Raw genomic sequence first — 19,011 nt, 5'->3', positions numbered from 1 at the left:
TACCCCCAAGACCAGGTAACCAAAACTAATTTCTGTAGTGAATTTTACCAGCAGAACTAAGATTTCTGTAGTGAATTTTGCCAGCAGAACTTACCAGCAGTGATTTCCTCTCTTTATGGGTCCCTAAAACTTCCAAGGTTTCTGGGCCTCCTACCATTTCCCCCTGAGGACTTGGCAAGCAACAGCAGTACTTGTATGTAGACCAACCTTTCTTCCTTAAGGGTGGCTTGTCACACCTGAGCAAGTCAGAGTCATATGCACACTATCCCGGTATACTCTCAGGTCCAACCTCATTGTAAGCCAGGTCATTTTAAATGGTGGTAAGTATTGCCCATGTAGAATCAGAAAAGGAAGAGACAAACATTCCCGGCCAGAGCAAAAGGCAAGGGAAAGCCTGCTTTCTTGGGTTGTCAAGATGGTTGGTGTCAAGGATCATGTGTGTGATCCATTGGACACCTACCTTACTTAATATTAACTGAAACAGGAAAGAGAGGGTCGATTTGCACGTCACATCAATAGGGCCAGTAGGAGGAATGGGCGGGAGCTCGGAGGAAATGAAGACAGAGAAGTCTACCTCTGAGATTTGGCGAATGGAGAATGGTGGTCACCTTTACTAGATAGGAAGGGGAGGCTGGGAAGTGGACAGGGTCTCCCCCAGACCCTGTGACCCAGTCAGCAGTCTTCTCATCAGTCATCTTTGTTTCCCAGATTTCCACCCAGCGCAAAGTCAACATTTACAACATTCTCCAGGAAATCATCCAGCAGGACGGGGAGCTGGAGGAGCAGTGTGTGCAGAGGCTGGTCACCATCGCCTCCAAGGAGATGAGGACGCTCTCAGAGGTAGCAGGATCCAGGCTCCATCATGCCCTACCTCTGCCAGTCCAAGAGCCCGGGAAGCCCAGCCGCCTTGCACTCTCACCTGCTGGGGCCTGGGCAGGCTAAGCCCAAGGGAGTCAGGGGGGTGGAGCTAAACAGGGTGAGGGGAGGTTACTAAGGTCAAGCTAAAGGCAGCGGTCACACGTATGTCCCCTGCAGGTGGAAGACAATGTGAAGGCGGAGGCGGCCAGTAACACCCTGGTGGCTCTGTCCCGAAAACACTTCAGCTTGGTCATGTACGAGCTGCAGCACCACCTCAAGCCCCTCAGCCTCTCTGATGAATTTGTCATTGTCACCTTGGCCAAGCTGGCCAATGGCAATGGTAGGGCTCTGAGGTCCCCACCCCAGCCTGCCCGTTCCAGTCAGCCCGGTGTTCTCTGTTCCCCATCTCATTCCATCTCTGCCTCTGTCTCTACCTTCCCTTTCCATTTCTGCCTTTTCTTTCTCTGTCTCAGCCCCATAGGTCTCTGTCTCCGCCGTTCAGATTCTGTACACATTTCTCACTTTCGTGTCTTTATTTTTCTCTCTCATTCCTGCCCCTCCTCTTCCCCTTTCTCCTTTCTCTGCCTGCATTGTTATCTGTCTTCCCACCTCCATTTCTTTTTATTTCTCTTCTCTCTTCCTCCTTCTTCTTTCATTTCAGACCTCCTGCTCTGTGTGGACCTTGTCATGGACACTGGGCCACTATATGGTCCCTGTTCTCAGAAGGGGCCATAAATGAGTAGATGAGAAATCCCAAGTTTTTACTGTGAGAAGTGGGGAATAGAGACCAGCCAAGTGGACACTTAAGTGGGGAGGTCTTCAGGGCCCTCCGTGAGATAGCCTTATGGGAGCCATGATGGGTGATGCCAGGGCTTGGGCAGGGACAGTGGTACACAGTGCAGCTGGGAGGTGGCCTGGCTCATGCATGTGGAGGAAGGTGCAGAGGAAGCAAGCGGCTGAGGTTGTGGCGGGCTCCTTTTCTGAAACCGGGAATGCTGGGAGAGAGCTGGGGGGCTCCCATACAGAATCTGGTTTTGCAGCAGAGAGACCAGGTGGGCACTGATTTTCTGAAAGGAGAGCTCGGAGGATGTGGCCTTCACTGGGCAGCCTCAGATCAAAGTGGTGTTCAAGGCCACTGACATCCAGGGAGGAAAGCAGAAGAGATGACTTGGGGCCCAAAACCCAGCCTGGGGCCCAACTTAGAAGGTTAGAAGGTGGCAGGGTGGGTGGGAGCCCAGAGGAAGGACAGGTGCTTTTCACTTAGGATGGGGCTCTGGCCTGCCAGAGTCATCATGTGTTGGGAATGTCGTGTTTAAAATACATCGAACCTGTCGCGGTTTCCATTGCAGGCCACTGTAGGACCTTGGTCTCTGTTCTTGGCCGTGGTCAGGGTGAGGGAGCTGTGGCTCTGCCTGGGACTGCCTGGGATGGAGTGTCTTTTGTACATCACTGGCCTGGGAGAAAAGTCCAGATCCAAACTTGGAAACGTGGTCTCCAAGGAATCCAGATCCCTCTGGTGGCAATGCAGTCAGATGTACAAACCCGACACCATGCCATTCAGGAAGGGCAGGGTGCTGCTGTGTGCAGCTCTGTCGAGGACCCGCCTGAGAAGCAGGACAGTGGACAAGTCTCCCTGTGTGCTAGAGTAGAGGCCTAGCTGGGACAGAAAGAGGAAAAGGAGTGCAGTGGGGAGGGATACCCAGGCTTGGGGTGCTGCCATTAGAGAGCCTGGATAGAGGGACTCAGCCAGGCAGGCAGACACAGACGTTATTATTTTACTGCTCAAATGTCAGTTGTCCTATGGCAATCAGGTCTGAAGAAGAGATGAAGGGATCATTTATCAACCAGAGTGTGCCAAGTCTTTCCCTGCTTCCCTTCCCTCCATCACTTGCCTCCTCCTGGCTCTCTCAGATGCAGGTGTAGGGCCTCCTCTCTCTTCACTTCCTGCCAGGCCTTCCCAGGGCTGTGTCTCTCTCTCCCTCAGCCTCACTCTGGCGCCCTCTGCAGGCTCCTCTACCCCTCCTCTTCTCTCCCCATCCTTTCCCCTTCACCCATTTCCATGCTTGCCAGCTGTGACTGACTCCTACACTACTTCCAGTGACCCTCGCCAGCAGTGTTCCCTGGCATTGGGCTGTCAGAGGCCTGGAAGTGGAGGCGAGAGGGCTTGACCTCTCTGCCTCTCCCGGCTCACCTCACTTGGGTCTGAAGATGCCCTGTGACTTCTCCCCCGTCCCACAGTATTTGAGTTCATGCCATACATGGGTATCACTCTGGCGACCATACTCACGATGCTGAGACTTGCAGAAGAAGCCAAGATGCGCCAGGTGATCTGTGGTGGTGCGTGAACCCTTGGACCTGTGGGTCCAGCCTGGTCAGGGTGCTGGAGGGGGAGGCAAGGTGGCGGGGTTGTTGATGAGAGGTACTTTGTATATCAGTTCCTGAACATTAGTTCAGATTCCTGCTTTGTTTGTCCTCTGACTGGCTCTCTTGGGAGCTGCGGCTGGGTTATGTGGGTGCCTCAGGGAGAGGAAGCCAGCGCTGTGAATCTGCGAGGCTTTCTCTGAGGCTAAGCATTCAGGAGACCAGAGAAGAGCGGTGAGCATTCATAGGACAGGGAGATGAGGACAGACGTCTTCCTTTGCCTTGGGCAGGTCTCTGATGCTCTCTTAAGTAGGATGAATTCACCCCAAGATTTGATTGCTTTGTATTTTTTCCTAATCCTGGGAATTGAATCCAAAGTCTTTACACTGAACCCCTCAGGGAAGGGGTTTGATTTTAATTTTTCTGTTATTCTTACCGTGAGGCAGGATCTGGCTAAGACTCTCAGAGTGCTGAGACTGCAGACATTGCCCCCACGCCCTGCATTGCTTGACATCTTTGTGGGCTGAGAAACCCAGGTGCTCAGGAGCCTGGCTCAAGTGCATTTGCTGCCTTGTTCATTGAGGTCCCCAGGGCATAGGTGGATAGTCCTATTCCAGGCTCTCCCTTTGACCCTGTGTCCTCCAGGACACACCTGTGAGCTCCCCTCTCACAGTCAGACAGGCGTTTCAGGGGCCATGTGGGTGGAAGAGCAGAGAGTGAGCAGTATGGGCCGGGGTGTTCTAGTTCTGCTTCTGGCTCCCGGCTCCACCTGCCTCCCCCTGCTCCACAGCCGTAGAGACCTTCTGTGAGACGGTGAAGTTTTACCTGAGGCACCTGGAGGACAGCACGTACCCTGTGATGAGTGAGGAGCAGTTCGCTGTGAAGCTGTTCCCCATGTACCGCTACTTTGTGACCGTATGGCTGAGACATCCCAGCCCTGAGGTGAGATGTACCCCCTTAGAATCTCGCCAGGCTATGGGGCTGGACATGCACAGGGACCTCAGAGGGCCCAAGGCCTGACAGATACACCCACAGAACCTGCCTCATGGGCCAACTCTGATATAGGCAGAGCCACGAGGTGCTGGTCATCATACCTCTGACAGTGTTGTGACGGCAGGGTGAGTTCCGGGTGGCTTGTGTCTGGGAGCCAATTCCATACCAACTCCTTGATGTAGGACTATTTTACAAATGAGGAAACTGAGGCATATATATGGTGGTCACCTAGCTTAGAGGTGACCTTAGAGGTGAGACTCAACCCATTGGGCCATCTGCAGACCTCAGGGTGAGGTCTTGACTCCACCTCCATTGGTCCATCTGTGCCATGTCCTTGGGTTCTGTGGATGGTGCTGAGGTCACTGACCCGGCTTGGGGTGTGGTGGCCCTGTTTGCTGTGGCAGGTGAAGGTGGGGGTCATCAAGTCCCTGAAGCCCATGCTGAGCCTCCTCCTGCCCAATGATGACCTGCGGGAGCAGGTGTATGACTATATCCCCTTGCTACTGGCCGAGTACCAGAGCAGCCTGGAGCCGTTCTTCATCACACGGGTGAGGGTGGACACCATGTCCTGCGCTCAGGAGGCTGCTCAGATTGGGGGTGTCAGCTGATGGGGGAAGGGAGAGATGTAGCAGACCCAACATCTGCCCCCACACCTGGGACTTGCAGGGTTTGTGGGAAAAGAACTGTCATTCATGAGGAAGGGACCACAATCCCAAAGGCCTCAGAGAATGGAGGGAGGTCACGGCCTTTGGATTAATATATGGCTTTTGTAACTAAGACCATAGGCTCATGAGGTCCTTGACTAATTACATCTACATGGACCCTGTTTCCAAATGAGGTCACATTCTGAATTCCAGGTAGACATGAATCTTGGGGCCAAGGGGACATGACTACCTTAGGCTGTGTGAGGTGGTGACACTGCAGGGTCCCAAAGGGGTGTGTGGCTTGGGCTGATCTATGCTGTAAAGGGATCACTTACCTGCAAGCAAGGTATTTGTACCTTATCACAGGGAAGATGTGACAGACTTTGGGAACCCCCTGTAGATTCTGGCTAAAAAATCAGATTTGTGTCCAAGCACCTCCTAGAAGAGAGGGGTAGAAAGGGTCTTGCATGCCATGCTCAGGGACCCAACATACCTCCTTCCTGAGTCTCTCTATGTACTGGACTCACTTGGGCCTGGTGCCATTCAGAATCAGGTCAGCAGGTCTGCCTAAAGCCAGGGGTTGTCAAGCCCTGGTGCCTGACTCTGGGTTGGTAGAAAGTCACTTGCAGGAATCCTGCAAGGATCCTGGAATCCATCCTTTGCAGGTCATTCGACAGATTCTGGAAGCATCAGTCACCACCAATACCCCCATCCCCCAAATGCAGCTCCACCCCGTTTTCATGGAACTGCACGCACAGGTAGGGCCGGTGAGCTTGAGTGTGGAGGGCATGAGCAGGGTGGGCTGCAAGAGGTGGCCTGGTCTCTAGCTCACTGGCATGCCTCCTGCCTCCTCTGGGATGCAGACACAGCTTGCCTGGGCTGTTCCTGTGCCCATGCTCCATGTTACTTCCCCCAGCCTCCTCACCTCTCCCTGCACAGGTGTGTAGCAAAGGCCCAGCTCTGCACCAGTACAGCAACCAGAACCTGGCAGAGACCGTGCAGTGTTTCATAGCCCTGGGTGAGGGTCTGTGGGGCATCCCCTGCCTTTCCCCAGCTCTGTTGCAACCCCCTGAGCACTAGGTTGACCACAGCACCCCTTCTCCTACAGCACGCTCCTACCCCAGGGAGCTGATGAAGTTCCTCTTCAGCCAGATGGAGGCAGGCAAGGAGGCCACCCGTGTAGCTATACTGTCCCTGATCAAGGATTTGGTGAGCGCTGATGGTGAGCAAGTGAGGAGGGGGCGGGTTCCCCTTTCACTTCAGCCACTGCCCTTTCTTCTTGGATAATAAGCACTGCTGTGGGCCAAGGGAATAGGGTCTCCAGCTTCCTTCACATTTCCTAACCTTGAACCTAACCAGCACTGTGGCCTACCCTCCCCCACCCCACCCTCCTGCATTTGACAAAACTGTTAACCTGGAACAGCTACTAACCTCCAAAGAGAAAGCAGAGCTGGATTGAAGGCCTAACTAGACCATGTAGGCAAAAACTCTAGAGTCCCACAGACAAGATTCCCACTCTGAAGCTCTGACCCTAACCCCCAAACCCAAACTTCAGACCTGGCCTTGGTATCAGCAGGAGGCAACACTATGTGGATTCAGGCAAGGTGTTCTCTGGTGTTATCAATCAACTCTGCAGGCACCTAATGGTTAGGAGACCCTGGGCTGATTCCACTCAGCCTTAAATCTGCAGGCTTTGTACAGGGTACAAATTGGGCACTTATGTCTGAGGAATGTTTGTCATGAAACCTCTGTCTTAGCAAAATTCACATTTAAGTAAGAATAAAATTCTTTTTATCTATCAAATGGCCAGAGATGATAAAGATAACAGCCATTCTTCTGCAAAAGGCCAATAGCGAAAATGTGTTGGTCTTTACGGGAAGCATATTTTTGTAATGATTGCTCAACTCTGCCATCATAGAGTGTCTTACTTACTTACTTTTCTCTCGTTGTTGAGACAAAGTACCTGATGACCAAAATGAAGGAAAGAAAGGTTTATTTCTTACAGTTTTTGGAGGTTTCAGTCCATACTCAGCTGGCTGCAAGGCAGGGTGGTGTGGCTGAGGGGCAGCTGTTAATGTAACCAAAAGCAACAAGAGTGAAAGGGCAAAAGAGGAAAAAACACGCCTTCTTCCCTCCCTTATACTGTGTGTTGGCTCTGCCCCTGGGTGGGTGCAGCACTCACATCACCCATCCTAGCACTAGACAATGAACCAATCACAAACACTAGATTCAGCCGCCTCCACTGACTGCATGAGGCTTGGGGGTACACCTAGACACAAATCATAACATAGAGAAAAAGCATCAATAAACCACCAAACGTGGCTATGTTTCAATAAAATTTTATTTGCAAAAACAGGCATTGGGCTGGATTTGCCTGCTGCACTATTCTTGGCTCATCCCTGACCTAGAGAAAAAAAAAAGAATCCAGCTCCTTATACCTCATCGATGGGGATTTAAATTGATAGGCAATTCTAGGTGTTCAAGTAAACAGGGGGCAAACTTTAGATTCATTATTCCAATGTTTTGTCAGTTGTGAAAGGGAAGTAATTGTTCAGAGATAATTGGATGGAGATACTCCTTCAACATTATGCTAAAAGCAAAACATTAGAAATAGCCTAAATAGAGGATTTGTGGAGTGACAGTGTATCTGCATAATGAATTTTATGCAACCGTAAGAAAGGGCATAGTCCATTTGTACTTTCTCATAGAAAAGCTGTTCTCTCCCTGTGAAGCAGAACTTTACAGTGTGGGACTATTCATAGACCTCGGTTACATGAAGAAAATCCAGGTTCATGTATGCATAAATTGCTTTAGAAGGACAAACCTAATCTATTACAAGTGAATGTCTTTTGTTTTAATTTTGCAGTTAAAGTGAGAAATAAAGTTTCCATCTAAGAGATAAAATTTAAAAAACCATCCTTCCTCCATGCCTGATTACCTGCCACCACTCTATCTGTCCTCATTTCTTTTTTGCGGGGGAGTGGTATTATGGCTAAGACCTAGGCCCTTTGCACTGAGCTACATCTCCTGCCTTTTGTTTTGAGACAAGTTCTTACTAAGTTGCTAAATTGCCCATGCTGGGGTTGAATTTGCAATCCTCCTGCTCCAACCTCCCAGAGTACTAGCTCTCTTTCCTGCCCCAGCACTGACTCAACAATACCTAGTCTCAAATACAATCTTAACCTGAAAGCCTATTTGTCCCCTACTGCCCATACTTGTCTTAGTTACTTTATCATTGCCAAATACCAAACACCTCAAGTTAATGGAGTCAAGATTTATTTTGGTTCACAGTCTGTAGAGGTTTCAGCCCATAGCTGCCTGGCTCTAAGGCAGGACTACATGGCAGAGAGGCATCACCAAGGAGAAACAGTTCATGGCAGGATAGCAAAAGCCAGCAGTAATAGCAGCCTCCCTGTCCCTTCATTTCCTACTTAGGCTACAAAACTATTGTACCACCCATAGCCAGGATACAGATCCATTAAGGACGCAACCAGAACTGTGCTAATTCAATTGGTGGGCTTCATACATCTATGATTCATATTCATACGCTCTAGATCCAGCCACCTCTGAAAATCCCCACCTATGAGTGCATGAGGTTTGAGGGGTCTAGATACAGCCATCATGATACTAGACCTCTCCAAGACTTTCTCAGGGCTCTTTCCTCCCTCCCCAAGCCCTTCTCCTCCACATAAAGCCCTGTGGTGCACCAGGCACCGTGCTAACTCTTTCTGGCTCACAGCAGCTTGGTGAGGGAGGCACTCTTATCCTTCACAGTCCACAGATAAGGAAGCAAAAGCACAGAGGGTCTTCTGACTCACCTGAGGTCACATGACTGGGGTGCTGGATTTGAACCCAGCCCGCCTGGCTCGGAGCCCACACTCATGACAGCTGAGCTTGTAGCCTGGTGTGTTCAGCGCAGGGTGCCAGGCTGCCAGGAGCTTGTGCAGGGCTCCAGGAAAGAGTAGCAGGGTCAAATGAGGCCCTGGCTGGGTGACAACCAGGGAACAAGGTGTAAAACTATGTCCACCCCTCACCCAGGCCTAGGAGAAGGCACTGCTGTTGTGGGTTGTGCCTTGGGGACCCCTGAAGAAGGTGTTATAAGAAAGTGCTCAAAATGTGGAAGCTGTTGGAAGAGCCTGTATGTGAGGTGATAGAGCCAAGCCACCTGACGTCTCCCCGAGTCACCTCCCTCCAGGCCTGCCTTCCTTTTCCAGAGCCCAGAATGAATAACAGGACCATTGGCCTAGCCATCCGGGTGGTCAAGAGCTCCCTCTCTGATACCCGGTCCAAGGTAACAGGGCAGGGACCTGAAGGGTGGGATGTGGGGCTCTGTGAGGTGGAGGCATGTGACCTTCCATGGGGCCCAGTAGGCACTGTGGTTCTGCCGGAGACCCTCCTTCCATCGAGGACCTGAGTTTGTATGGCTGAGCCTTAAGTTCTGTCTCCGTGAGGAGAGGCCAGGAAGCCGGCCGGGCCATACTGCATGGGCCTTTTGTGTATTTTGCAGTACTGTGGGTCAAAATGAGGGACTTAGCGTGGAGCTACATTCCAACCCTTTTATATTTTTTGTTTTGAGATAAGATCTCTGTATGTTACTAAGTTGCCTGGGCTGAGCTCAAACTCAGGATCCTCCTGCGTCAGCTTCCCAGAGTGCTACAGTTACACGCCTGGTTGGTGCAGGGCTTTTTATTACATGTGACAAAAGTGACAGAGGGACCCAAGCTACAGGGTAACCCCATCAGCATGGAGTGCAACTTGGGGTCTGGCTGCAGGTGGGGAAGGAGTCTCTGGGGTGGCAAGGGCAGTGCAGGGCTGTGATGGGTTCAGGGAGGAAGTGGGGTGCTAGGACAGGGGTTGGGACAGAGCTGTGAGGAAGAGGGTGACAGCTGCTCTGAACCCCACTGTAAAGAGTGAATAAGGGGTGGGCCTTCCCCAGCAGGGCCCCTAGGGAGGGGCAGCACATGCCAGGAGAGGGGGTGTGGGGCTCTGAAAGGCTCAGCTGAGGTGCCTTCCAGCACACTGCAGAGAGGGACCCCAGAGGAGGCAAGGGGTAGTGGACAGAGGGGCTGGTAAGTAACCAGGTGGTCACCAGAGCTTTTCCCAGCCCAGAACAACCCCATTTCCTAGATGTCTCATGTCTCTGGATTGGGGGTAGACACTGAGTCTCGTGCCCAGACTTTCCTGTCCCCAGCTTGCCCACAGCCCTGTCCCCTCAGGTGAGAGTGGCTGTTCTCCGCATCATCGGCCAGCTGGCTCAGTCCGGCTACCAGGACAAGATCAAAGGCTGGGGCCTGAAGTATGTGTCTGTGCAGCTGACCCTGTCCACCTACAGACTGGTGAGTGGCCCCTTAGCCCTCTGTGCAACAGTCGCTCTTTAGAAACAGTTTCCAAAGCACTGAGCAAACTGTGCTACCCAGGCAGGATGACTCAAAAATTCAGCAAGGGTCTAAAGTTTTTAAAAAGGCATTGCAGTGAAAGACACGTTGCCATGAATCCCCATCCAAACACTTCCCCGTGCTGTCAACAGACTTATCGGAGCTACTCTGCCACTTTTTGCAGCAGTTTTACAAGTGTTGCCTCAATTAAAAATATTTGCCTTTTCATGGTCATTTGAACTTTGGGGAAGAGCCAGAAGTCAGTGGGTGCCAGACCTAGTGACTGAAGTGGATAACAGGGTGCCATGGTGTCCCCACAAGCCCAACTTGTGGGGCACTTGGATGGCACTCGGCTGCAGCATTTCCTAATCTTTTTCTTTAAAATCACATCTTATAAGGACAAAAGAGTACTCCAGAACTGCTGCAGGAGGAGACAAGAACAATGGGATAAGTGCATCCAGAGTGCAAGGGTGTGTGTTAAGGGGAATGAACTGCAGTGTGTTTTTACTGTAACAAATGTTTCTTCCTTTAAACATTCACCCTTTATCTCTATCACATGTCCTATGTGAGGCCTGCAGAGCCACTCATGCTGTGAGCACAAAGACACTGTGAGCCTCAGGTTAGGAAAAGTGCCATCTCCCAGGTGGGAAGCCCACATCTAGTCCACAGCATGCTGGAGACCCAGTGTCTGGGTTCAGAGCCTCCTGCGATCTCGGGGGAGACTGTCCTCAACACAGTGGCAGTCCCCTGCCTGTCTATCAGCAGGGCTCCCTGGGTTCTGCCCTTCAGGAAAATCACCGGGAGAAGTTTTATCCAAATGACTTGGAGGAGAAGATGGTTCATAAAGTCACCATGGACACCGTGAGGATCATAACGTCTTCTGTCAGTGGCATGACTCACGTGAGTGAGTCTGTCCCCAGCCCGTGGGCCGCACAGTGGAGTGGATGGACTTTGTCTGCACCTGGGAAGTTGGGAGGGGAGCTGGGCACGCCCAGAATCTTTCCCTTTCCTTTCTTCCCTTCTCACTGCCAGGGAAGCTGGGAAGTTTCCTCTTCCCCTTGCTTGAGCTCTTGCCCATCAAAACTCAGTTCCGGAGCCAGGTCTTTGGTGAGACTTGTCCTCCATCTCTGGACTCCTAGATGCTAGGGGCACACAGCACACAGTAGGTCTCAATATGTTCCACTCAGCTTAGAGAATCCTGGAATGATGTGTCTATTATTTTAAGGACCTTTCAGTTCAGTTGTGCATGTGTGCATGTGCATATGTGAATGTGTTTAAGAAAACACTCTACAAACATTCAGCAAGTTCCTATGATGTGAAATACATGAAGATATGTGTTACAGGGGCTCACTATAGCCCCCTGGGATTCACAGATGATAGGAGAAACAAATACAGCAACTTTTAGTTGCAGTGAAATATGACACAGCAATAAGATAGCAAAAAATGGATTGTGAAAGCATTAATGAGTAAATGATGATGCACCAAGTCAGATCACAGGCTAGGTACTTCCTGTCCTGTGGCAGCTTACTCTAATCACAGAAATAATAACAGCAACTATCATCGTGGAATGCCTGCCTGTACTAGGCACTGTAGCTGTTGAACCCAGTTGCCATCTCTTGTAAGTGGGAGGAACATTCTCCTATTTCATCACTCTGGTTTGCAGAGGAAGAAACTGAGGCTCAGAGGGACCCCTTACCTTGCTCAAAGTTGCACAGCTGCTAAGCAATTGAGCCAGAATTGAAAGATCCTTTCTAATTCACCATGCTGCTTCCCTGGGGGGACCCAGGAATGGAGAGATTCCCATCCTGGTGACTAGTTCAGCTCATGCCACTGCCCTTGTTAGCTGGTGGTGGAGGAATTCCCCACAATTCCAGGTCTAGGGTGGGGCAGAAGGGAATCTGGAAGAGCTGGGCATGTTGATCTTTCCTCCAAGGAGAGTGGAGATGGTGGTGGAGTCCCAGCTGGAGGCAGCTGAGAATCTGTGGTCTGCAGGAGGATGTGTCTAGTCATCTTGCAAAAACAACTGGCACTACTGTGGTGCTGCCTGGGGTGGAATGTGCAGGCTGGAGGCCAGGATGGGCTGGGGCTGCCATCCTGGGGGAGGATTTCATTTTCCTCAGCAAACCTCAATTTTCTGCATTATTGAGGGTAGTGTCCTTTAGAGACCGAGGGTTTTCATCATGGCTATGTGACACAACCCCACTCTTTAGTGTTTGGATGCCTGGGCAGCCTCATCCTTGATATGCACAGCTGACCATCCCAACCAGCAGGCATAGCTGGGGGACCTACCCAACGCTCAGCTCTGGGGGTTTAGGACAAGGGAAAGGCCCTGGATGTGACTGGTGTAAGATTGGCGGGAGGCTGGCAGGGATGGGCTTGGGCAAGTGAGAGAGGCCCAGCTGGGTGGAGGTCACCTCGATGTCCCTGACAAGATCAAGGTTAGCAGAGCATCAGATCCAGGCTGAGCCTGCCAGCCAGTAGGTCAGGGGACACCTCTGGGAAACCCATGGGATAGGCACCGTGGGTGGAGCCTGACCTGTCTCCTCAGATGGCCACGCACTGCTCTGAGTTTGCCCTGGGCCCCTCTCCCTCTGAATGCCAGGAGTTCTGGATGAGACTGCTAAGCTACATCATGGAGACGGACTGCAGGGAGACCTTAACCCCCATCTGTGTCAGCCTCACGAACCTGGCGATGTGCCAGCTCCACGACAGTGACCAGGAGGCTGGTGTGGCTGGCAAGCGCAAACATGGTGGGCAGTAACTGTGTACCAGCTGGTGGGAATGGGCAGGTGGGCCAGCTCCTTACATTCTTCCTCTTGTATCCCTGCAACCAAACATCCCCATCACCAGCAAGCATTCAGAATGTCCCAGCCATATCTGAGGCAGTGATAAAACCCTGCAGACTTCCCCTGGTACCTCACTCCTCATTTGCCCTTGTGCCCATCCTGCATGCCTGGCCCCGACCCCACCCTAGGGCCTCCTGCCCAGCCTTTCTCCAGTTCTGGCCTCTCTGAAGCAGCTCAGTGGATCTATAGTCATTCCATCCAAGTCCCCTCAGTCCCCCTAAGGTAGGCACTGGTAACGCTCTCAAAACAAAATAGTGACTATGAACACCTACTACCCATTGTCACCGTCCCTCCAGCTTCTCATCCTAAGGGGGCTGAATTCATGGGCCTGGGACTTTGCAGGAAAGGGTATGGCTTGTGACCAAGGTGAGGGAAACCTATAAGATCCAGGACGGTGAAGGACAGAGGATGCTCTAAGTTGAGTCTGAGCAAACCTGTGTGGCTCCCTGAATTCTTCTTCATGACCCTCTCATACCTGAGTCCAAGGCTGAGTCCTCTCATGTCGCCACACCTGTAACTTCTCTGTGGGCCTGGCCCTCCTTTACCCATTCATTCATGAGCTGAAGGTTTGTTTTACACAGGTCCATGGATTCCCAACACTTACAGGAACAGGAGAGGGTGGGAGCAGGGTGTCTGATTCCTGCTGTTTTAACAGAGGCTGAGGCTCATAGCAGGAAATGAACACTGTCATGGCAAGTCTTACTATCCTGACAAAATGAGCACAGGCCAAGGCACCTTCTGAACCCAGCCCCTGAACACAGTTCTCCCTCTTCCTTGGATGAAGCAGTGAAAATGATGTTCTTTATAGGAAAATTCCCTTTGCCAGTTCAGTCTCTCTTCTGGGTGTCAATGGGATCACAGTGACAAGCATCTTTCAGGGTAAATGGGGCCATCTGGGATGGGACACGTGGCCTCAGTAGGGTTGCATCTCCTTCCTCAGTGGCCCTCCCTTCACCTCAGAAGCTGCTGGCCCGTCTCCTGGTGAGTGACCAACTTGTGAGTGCCTGCCTTGGTGAGGCCATGCCCTGTCTGGCCTCTACCCAAGCTCATTCTCAGGATGATCAAGAGAAATGAGCTGGAACACAGCTGGGGTAGCTCTGTCCAAAGCATCCCCTGGACACCACTTGGGTCCTGGCTGCCTTGAGGGTGGGTTAGGTCCTATAAACAATCCATGCTCTACTGAGCCTTGGAGAAGTGAGACCTGGCCTCATTCCCCTCCTTCCTGCAGCATCATCTCCGTCTTGGAGATCCTCAGGATCTGTTTGAGAACTGCTCACCTTGTCTGACTGCCCCCCTTTACACTGAGGGCAGATCCAGGAAGTGGGTGCCCAGCCCCTGCCCCATTGCTATCCTGGCATTCTCAGGTGCTGATGTCATCTCCCTACAAAGGGGAGGGCCGTGGGATAGCCATGCTCAATCTCCTGAGGACACTGAGCCACAGCATTGTGCCCACCTTGGCCAACATGTGGCAGCAGGAAATCCCTCTACTGGTCCAGTACCTGGAAGGTGAGGTGCCCACTCCTTGTTCATGATGGGGCTTTGGTCATGGCTCAAACAGGAGCCCAGGCTTGCTTTGGTCTTGGGAACTGACTGAGCAGCTTGGGGAGGTGGGGAGGGAAATGCCACACATGATGAGCTTATCTGTGGAGGGCCAGGCTGAGGAGATTGACCCGGAGGGCAGCAGCAGTAGAGAGCAGCCCATGAGACTTGTGTACACTCTTGCAGAACACACCGAATTCACTTGGAATCAGAAGACCTGGGAGAAAAAGCTTATTCAGGTGACTGATTTTCTGAGAGCTGAATGAAGGTAGGAAGAGAAGTAATGGGAGGGCATTTGATAGGATTGCCATGTGGGGAGTTTTGGATTTCCTAGTGGACATGGACTCCTTCTGTCAGAGAGGACTTGGCAAGTGTCAAGTCCACAGCTGTCTCCATCGGCATGGCAGAAATGAAAGGTCCAAATGCCTGGAAGTGCAGAGCAGCAGCATCCTTCTCACCAGCCCCGGGCCTAAGACATATAGGGCTCAGTGCTGGCTTGAGGCTGTAAGGAGTGAATGATCTAGAGATTTGGAGAAGGATGCACAGAAAGGGCAAGTGGCTACTCAAACTCACAGGACATTTCCAGAGCCTAGCTGAGGACAGTGCTGGCATCCCTTGGCCCTGCCCCTCAACATCTTCTACCTCTCCAGTTCCTGAGGAACTCCCTCAAGAGGACCAAGGGGACCCACTGGAGCCTGCAGCTGAGCAAAGAGCTGAACAACCTGCTCAAGAGCTTTGATAGCCCCTCTTTGGAAAAGGTTTGTTCCCATGGGATCAGGGCATTTTTGACAGGAGGAGGATGCCAGGGAGGGTAGCACAGAGGAGATCACAACATGTGTGTGTGAGCCCCTCTGGCCTGTAGATGTTTACAGGACACTGGAAGGAGAGCTGGGTGGTCTAGTCCAGTGATGCTTAGTTTTGTTTATTTGACTTGTGGATTCTGGTTCGTACTCACATATGTAGTTTTTCTTATAGAAAATGTTTGATTTTGATTCTGCAAGACTAAAAGCTGTTAAATCAGAGAAACAATAAATGAAAAGCATCCTATGTTCATGGATTGGAAATTGATATAGTTAAGATGGTGATACTCCCCCAAGTTTATCTACAGATTCAACCTCACCTCTACCATAATCCCAGTTCATCATTTTTCCTCACAGGAATTGACAAGGTGATTCTAAAATTCATTATAGAAATGCAAGGGATCCAGAATGTATTGGGACTCTCCTTTGGATAACCAGCATGGGCAGGGAGAAGAAGTCAGCCCAGCCTCCCTGCACACGCAGGCCACCACTGGGACTCTTCATAGACAGGAGAAGCAGCAGCCAGCCCTGGCCCATTAGCCTGTTGGACTTGAGGAACTGTAGCTAGTGTGGGCCAAGAGAACCAGTCAGTCACACCTTACAGAAGATGCCCCTGCACTCAACTGCCTCCCCAGGAAGCTGGGTTAGGAGAAACCTAGGCACCTGACCCATCCTCTAACACCATGGCTGGGTAGCTAACATGGGAAGTGCCTGGGAAGGAACTCAGGAAAATATCAAGACGAAGGAGTAAAAGACAGTCTCTGGCCTCCAACCCAAACAGAACAAGTCCAGGAGACAGAGACACCAAAGAAAGTGGAAGTTCCATACCCAAAATTTCTGAAATGATGGCAAATGAAGTAAAGAAACTATTTCATGAGATTGTAAAAGAAATCAGATCACAAATAATATCTCAGATAAAAGAAGAAATGATAAATGTAATAAAAGGGTTGCTAAGCATGTCTGAAGAAGACAGATTTTTTTTTAGAAAGGGGAGTATAGGAGAATGAGAGAAACTTTAAATGAACAATATAGAGAAGAACTGGAATGCATGAAACAGACTCAAAAAATATCCACGGAATTAAAAACTCCATTGAAAGCTGGCAAAACCACTTGAAATAAACTGAAGATAAGACTTTGAGACCTTGAAAACAGGATGGCAGCTAGCAATTGCACAAGGAAAGAGCTCTTAAAAATAACAAGGAACCAGGAAATAATTCAATGGCTACAAGACAACACAAAAAATAATTTTAAGGTTGACAGGTGTTAATGAAAAATCAGGAGTCAACACAAATGACATCAAAAGGACTATTTATAGAAGTGATAGCAAAAAACTTCCCAAACATAAGAAAAGTACTTGACATTCAGATAAGTGAGGCATACAAGAACTCCAACTAGCCATAACCAAAATAAATCTATACCCAGACATATAATTATCAAGATCTCAGAAATTCAACACAAGAACAGAATATTAAAGGCTGTCAAAGAAAAGAAACATCACTTATCAAGGAAACCCCATCAGAATCACGACAAACTTCTCAATACAAACCATCAACTCAAGAAGAGCTTGGAGTGAAGTATTTCAAGTTCTGAAGGAAAACAACTTCCAACCCAGATTGATGTACCCTGCAAAACTATCTTTCAAAATTAATGGAGAAAAAGATACTTCCATGGTAAAGAATTCATGACCACCAAACCAACCCTACAAAGAGTACTGAAGAACATTTTAGAGAAAGATAAAAATGACCATGGCCCCTGGAACATCAGCAGAGTGGGATTACTGAGTGGGGCAGACAACTGAATGAAGGGGAAAAGTAGAGAGCCAATGGCAGGAAAAAAGCATGGCAGAAATGAATCAGTGCATGTTTCCATAATCATTAATGTTAATTGTCTCAATTCACAATAAAAAGAAACACAGGCAGGGTGGATCAAGAAACAAGATCCAATATGTGGTATACAAGAAACACATTAATTCAAAAGGAAATTCATAGACTGAAAGTCAAAGGAGAGGAAACAATGCTTCATGTGACAGGGAACCAAAAAAAAAGCAGGGCTAGCTTGCCCATCAACCACAGAATGGATAAGAAAAATGAGGCATTTTTATACAATGGAATGCTACTGAGCTATAAAGAAGGATAATCACAAGGCTCTTGTAGGCAAATGTATGCAGCTAGTGATCATGCTCTTGGGTGAAATGGTTCAGACTCACATGGGTGACCATCGTGTTGTCTCCCTAGTATGAAAAACTGAAGGAGTTAGTGGGATCTAAAAGGTACAACAGATACAACAGTGAAAGGGGAAGAAAAATATAAAAAGGGAAAGTGGTAGCCATTGATAACTCCCTATTATCTTGCCTTAAAGTCTTGCATTGTTTCCATTGTTTTGTTTTATTATGTTTTCTTTTGTTTGATTTTATTATGTCTGATGGCATGGCAACTATTTCAAAGATAACAAGATATACTATGGTATAGCTTTCATTGTTTTGTTTTGATAGGTTCTATTATGTTCTGTTTTGCTTGATTTTATTAGGTCTGATGGTATTGCTATTTTATAGGTAGCAAGAGGCATTAGGTAGCCATTATTGATTTCCTACTATCTTGTTTTGAAATCCTGTATCACTTTCATTGTTTTGTTTTGATTTGCTTTATTCTGTTTTGTTTTGTTTGGTTTTATTCTCTTAAAAATTATATATATATATATATATAATATATATATATATATATATAATAATTAGAAAACAGAAAAAAGTTGGAAGACTCAAATTTCCCCCATTTTAAAACTTTTTTACACAATGCAATGTGTGGTACTAGTGTGAGGATAAATATGTGGACTTGAAAATCCAGAAATAAACTCTCATTTTATTTTATTTTATTTTTTTTTGTCTTTTTTTTTTTTTTTTTTTTGCTTTTTATCGGTACCAGGGATCGAACTCACGACTGCCTGCTTGCAAGGCAGGCACTTATGCCGCTGAGCTAAATCCCCAGCCCAAACTCTCATTTTATAATAACTGATTTTCAACAAGGATTCCAAGATGACTGAGTGGTAGAAGAAAAAAATCTTTTCACCCAATGGTCCAGACAACTGAATACTCACATACAAAAGAATGAAATTGGATCCTTCCTCACATCATACACAAATTAAATCAAAATGGATAGTAGACCTAATAGAAAAGCTGACAGTATACAATTCTAGAAGAAACTATAGGCATAAGACTTCACTAATTTCAGTTAGGCAAAGATTTATTAGATATACCAGTGAAAAGCACAAGAGATGAAAAAAAAGTAGGTAAGTTGAACATCATAAAAATTAAACTATCTCAGCCAGGCATGGTGGCACAAGCCCGTAACCCAAAACTCTGCAAGGCTGAGGTAACAAATTGCAAGTTCAAGCCCCACTTGGGCAACACAGTACTTAGTACTTACTCAGTCTCAAAGTTAAACATTTAAGGTTTGGGGGAATGTAGCTCAGTGTGAAAGCTCGGATCCCAACCCCTAACCCCTCAAAATATAATCTTGTGCTAAAGAAATACTATCAATTAGGTGAAAAGAAAACTCATAGAATGGATGAAAATATCTGTAAATGATATATTTGATAAATG

At 48.9% G+C, this 19,011-nt stretch overlaps 1 protein-coding gene across 1 annotated transcript in view; it reads left to right on the top strand.

The window, feature by feature from the left end:
- The window catches only part of Mroh2a (maestro heat like repeat family member 2A), a 44,205-nt gene that overhangs the window by 4,298 nt on the left and 20,896 nt on the right, over nucleotides 1-19,011 (top strand). Inside the window, exons 4-19 of the mRNA XM_013157305.2 lie at nucleotides 709-840; nucleotides 1,036-1,198; nucleotides 3,097-3,195; nucleotides 4,010-4,161; nucleotides 4,617-4,760; nucleotides 5,522-5,614; nucleotides 5,796-5,874; nucleotides 5,965-6,078; nucleotides 9,071-9,147; nucleotides 10,073-10,192; nucleotides 11,021-11,131; nucleotides 12,834-12,981; nucleotides 14,018-14,058; nucleotides 14,442-14,583; nucleotides 14,803-14,855; nucleotides 15,267-15,374. Coding sequence (XP_013012759.2) covers nucleotides 709-840; nucleotides 1,036-1,198; nucleotides 3,097-3,195; nucleotides 4,010-4,161; nucleotides 4,617-4,760; nucleotides 5,522-5,614; nucleotides 5,796-5,874; nucleotides 5,965-6,078; nucleotides 9,071-9,147; nucleotides 10,073-10,192; nucleotides 11,021-11,131; nucleotides 12,834-12,981; nucleotides 14,018-14,058; nucleotides 14,442-14,583; nucleotides 14,803-14,855; nucleotides 15,267-15,374 — 1,776 coding nt within the window. The remainder of the gene's footprint in view (nucleotides 1-708; nucleotides 841-1,035; nucleotides 1,199-3,096; nucleotides 3,196-4,009; nucleotides 4,162-4,616; nucleotides 4,761-5,521; nucleotides 5,615-5,795; nucleotides 5,875-5,964; nucleotides 6,079-9,070; nucleotides 9,148-10,072; nucleotides 10,193-11,020; nucleotides 11,132-12,833; nucleotides 12,982-14,017; nucleotides 14,059-14,441; nucleotides 14,584-14,802; nucleotides 14,856-15,266; nucleotides 15,375-19,011) is intronic.

The sequence above is a fragment of the Cavia porcellus genome, unplaced genomic scaffold (genome assembly GCF_034190915.1).
Source record: "Cavia porcellus strain 051 isolate PalLab524CR breed Dunkin Hartley unplaced genomic scaffold, mCavPor4.1 scaffold_26, whole genome shotgun sequence".
Classification (NCBI taxonomy): domain Eukaryota; kingdom Metazoa; phylum Chordata; class Mammalia; order Rodentia; family Caviidae; genus Cavia; species Cavia porcellus.
The sequence above is the reverse complement of the archived record's forward strand: the minus strand, read 5'-3'. Positions and strand labels throughout refer to the sequence as shown.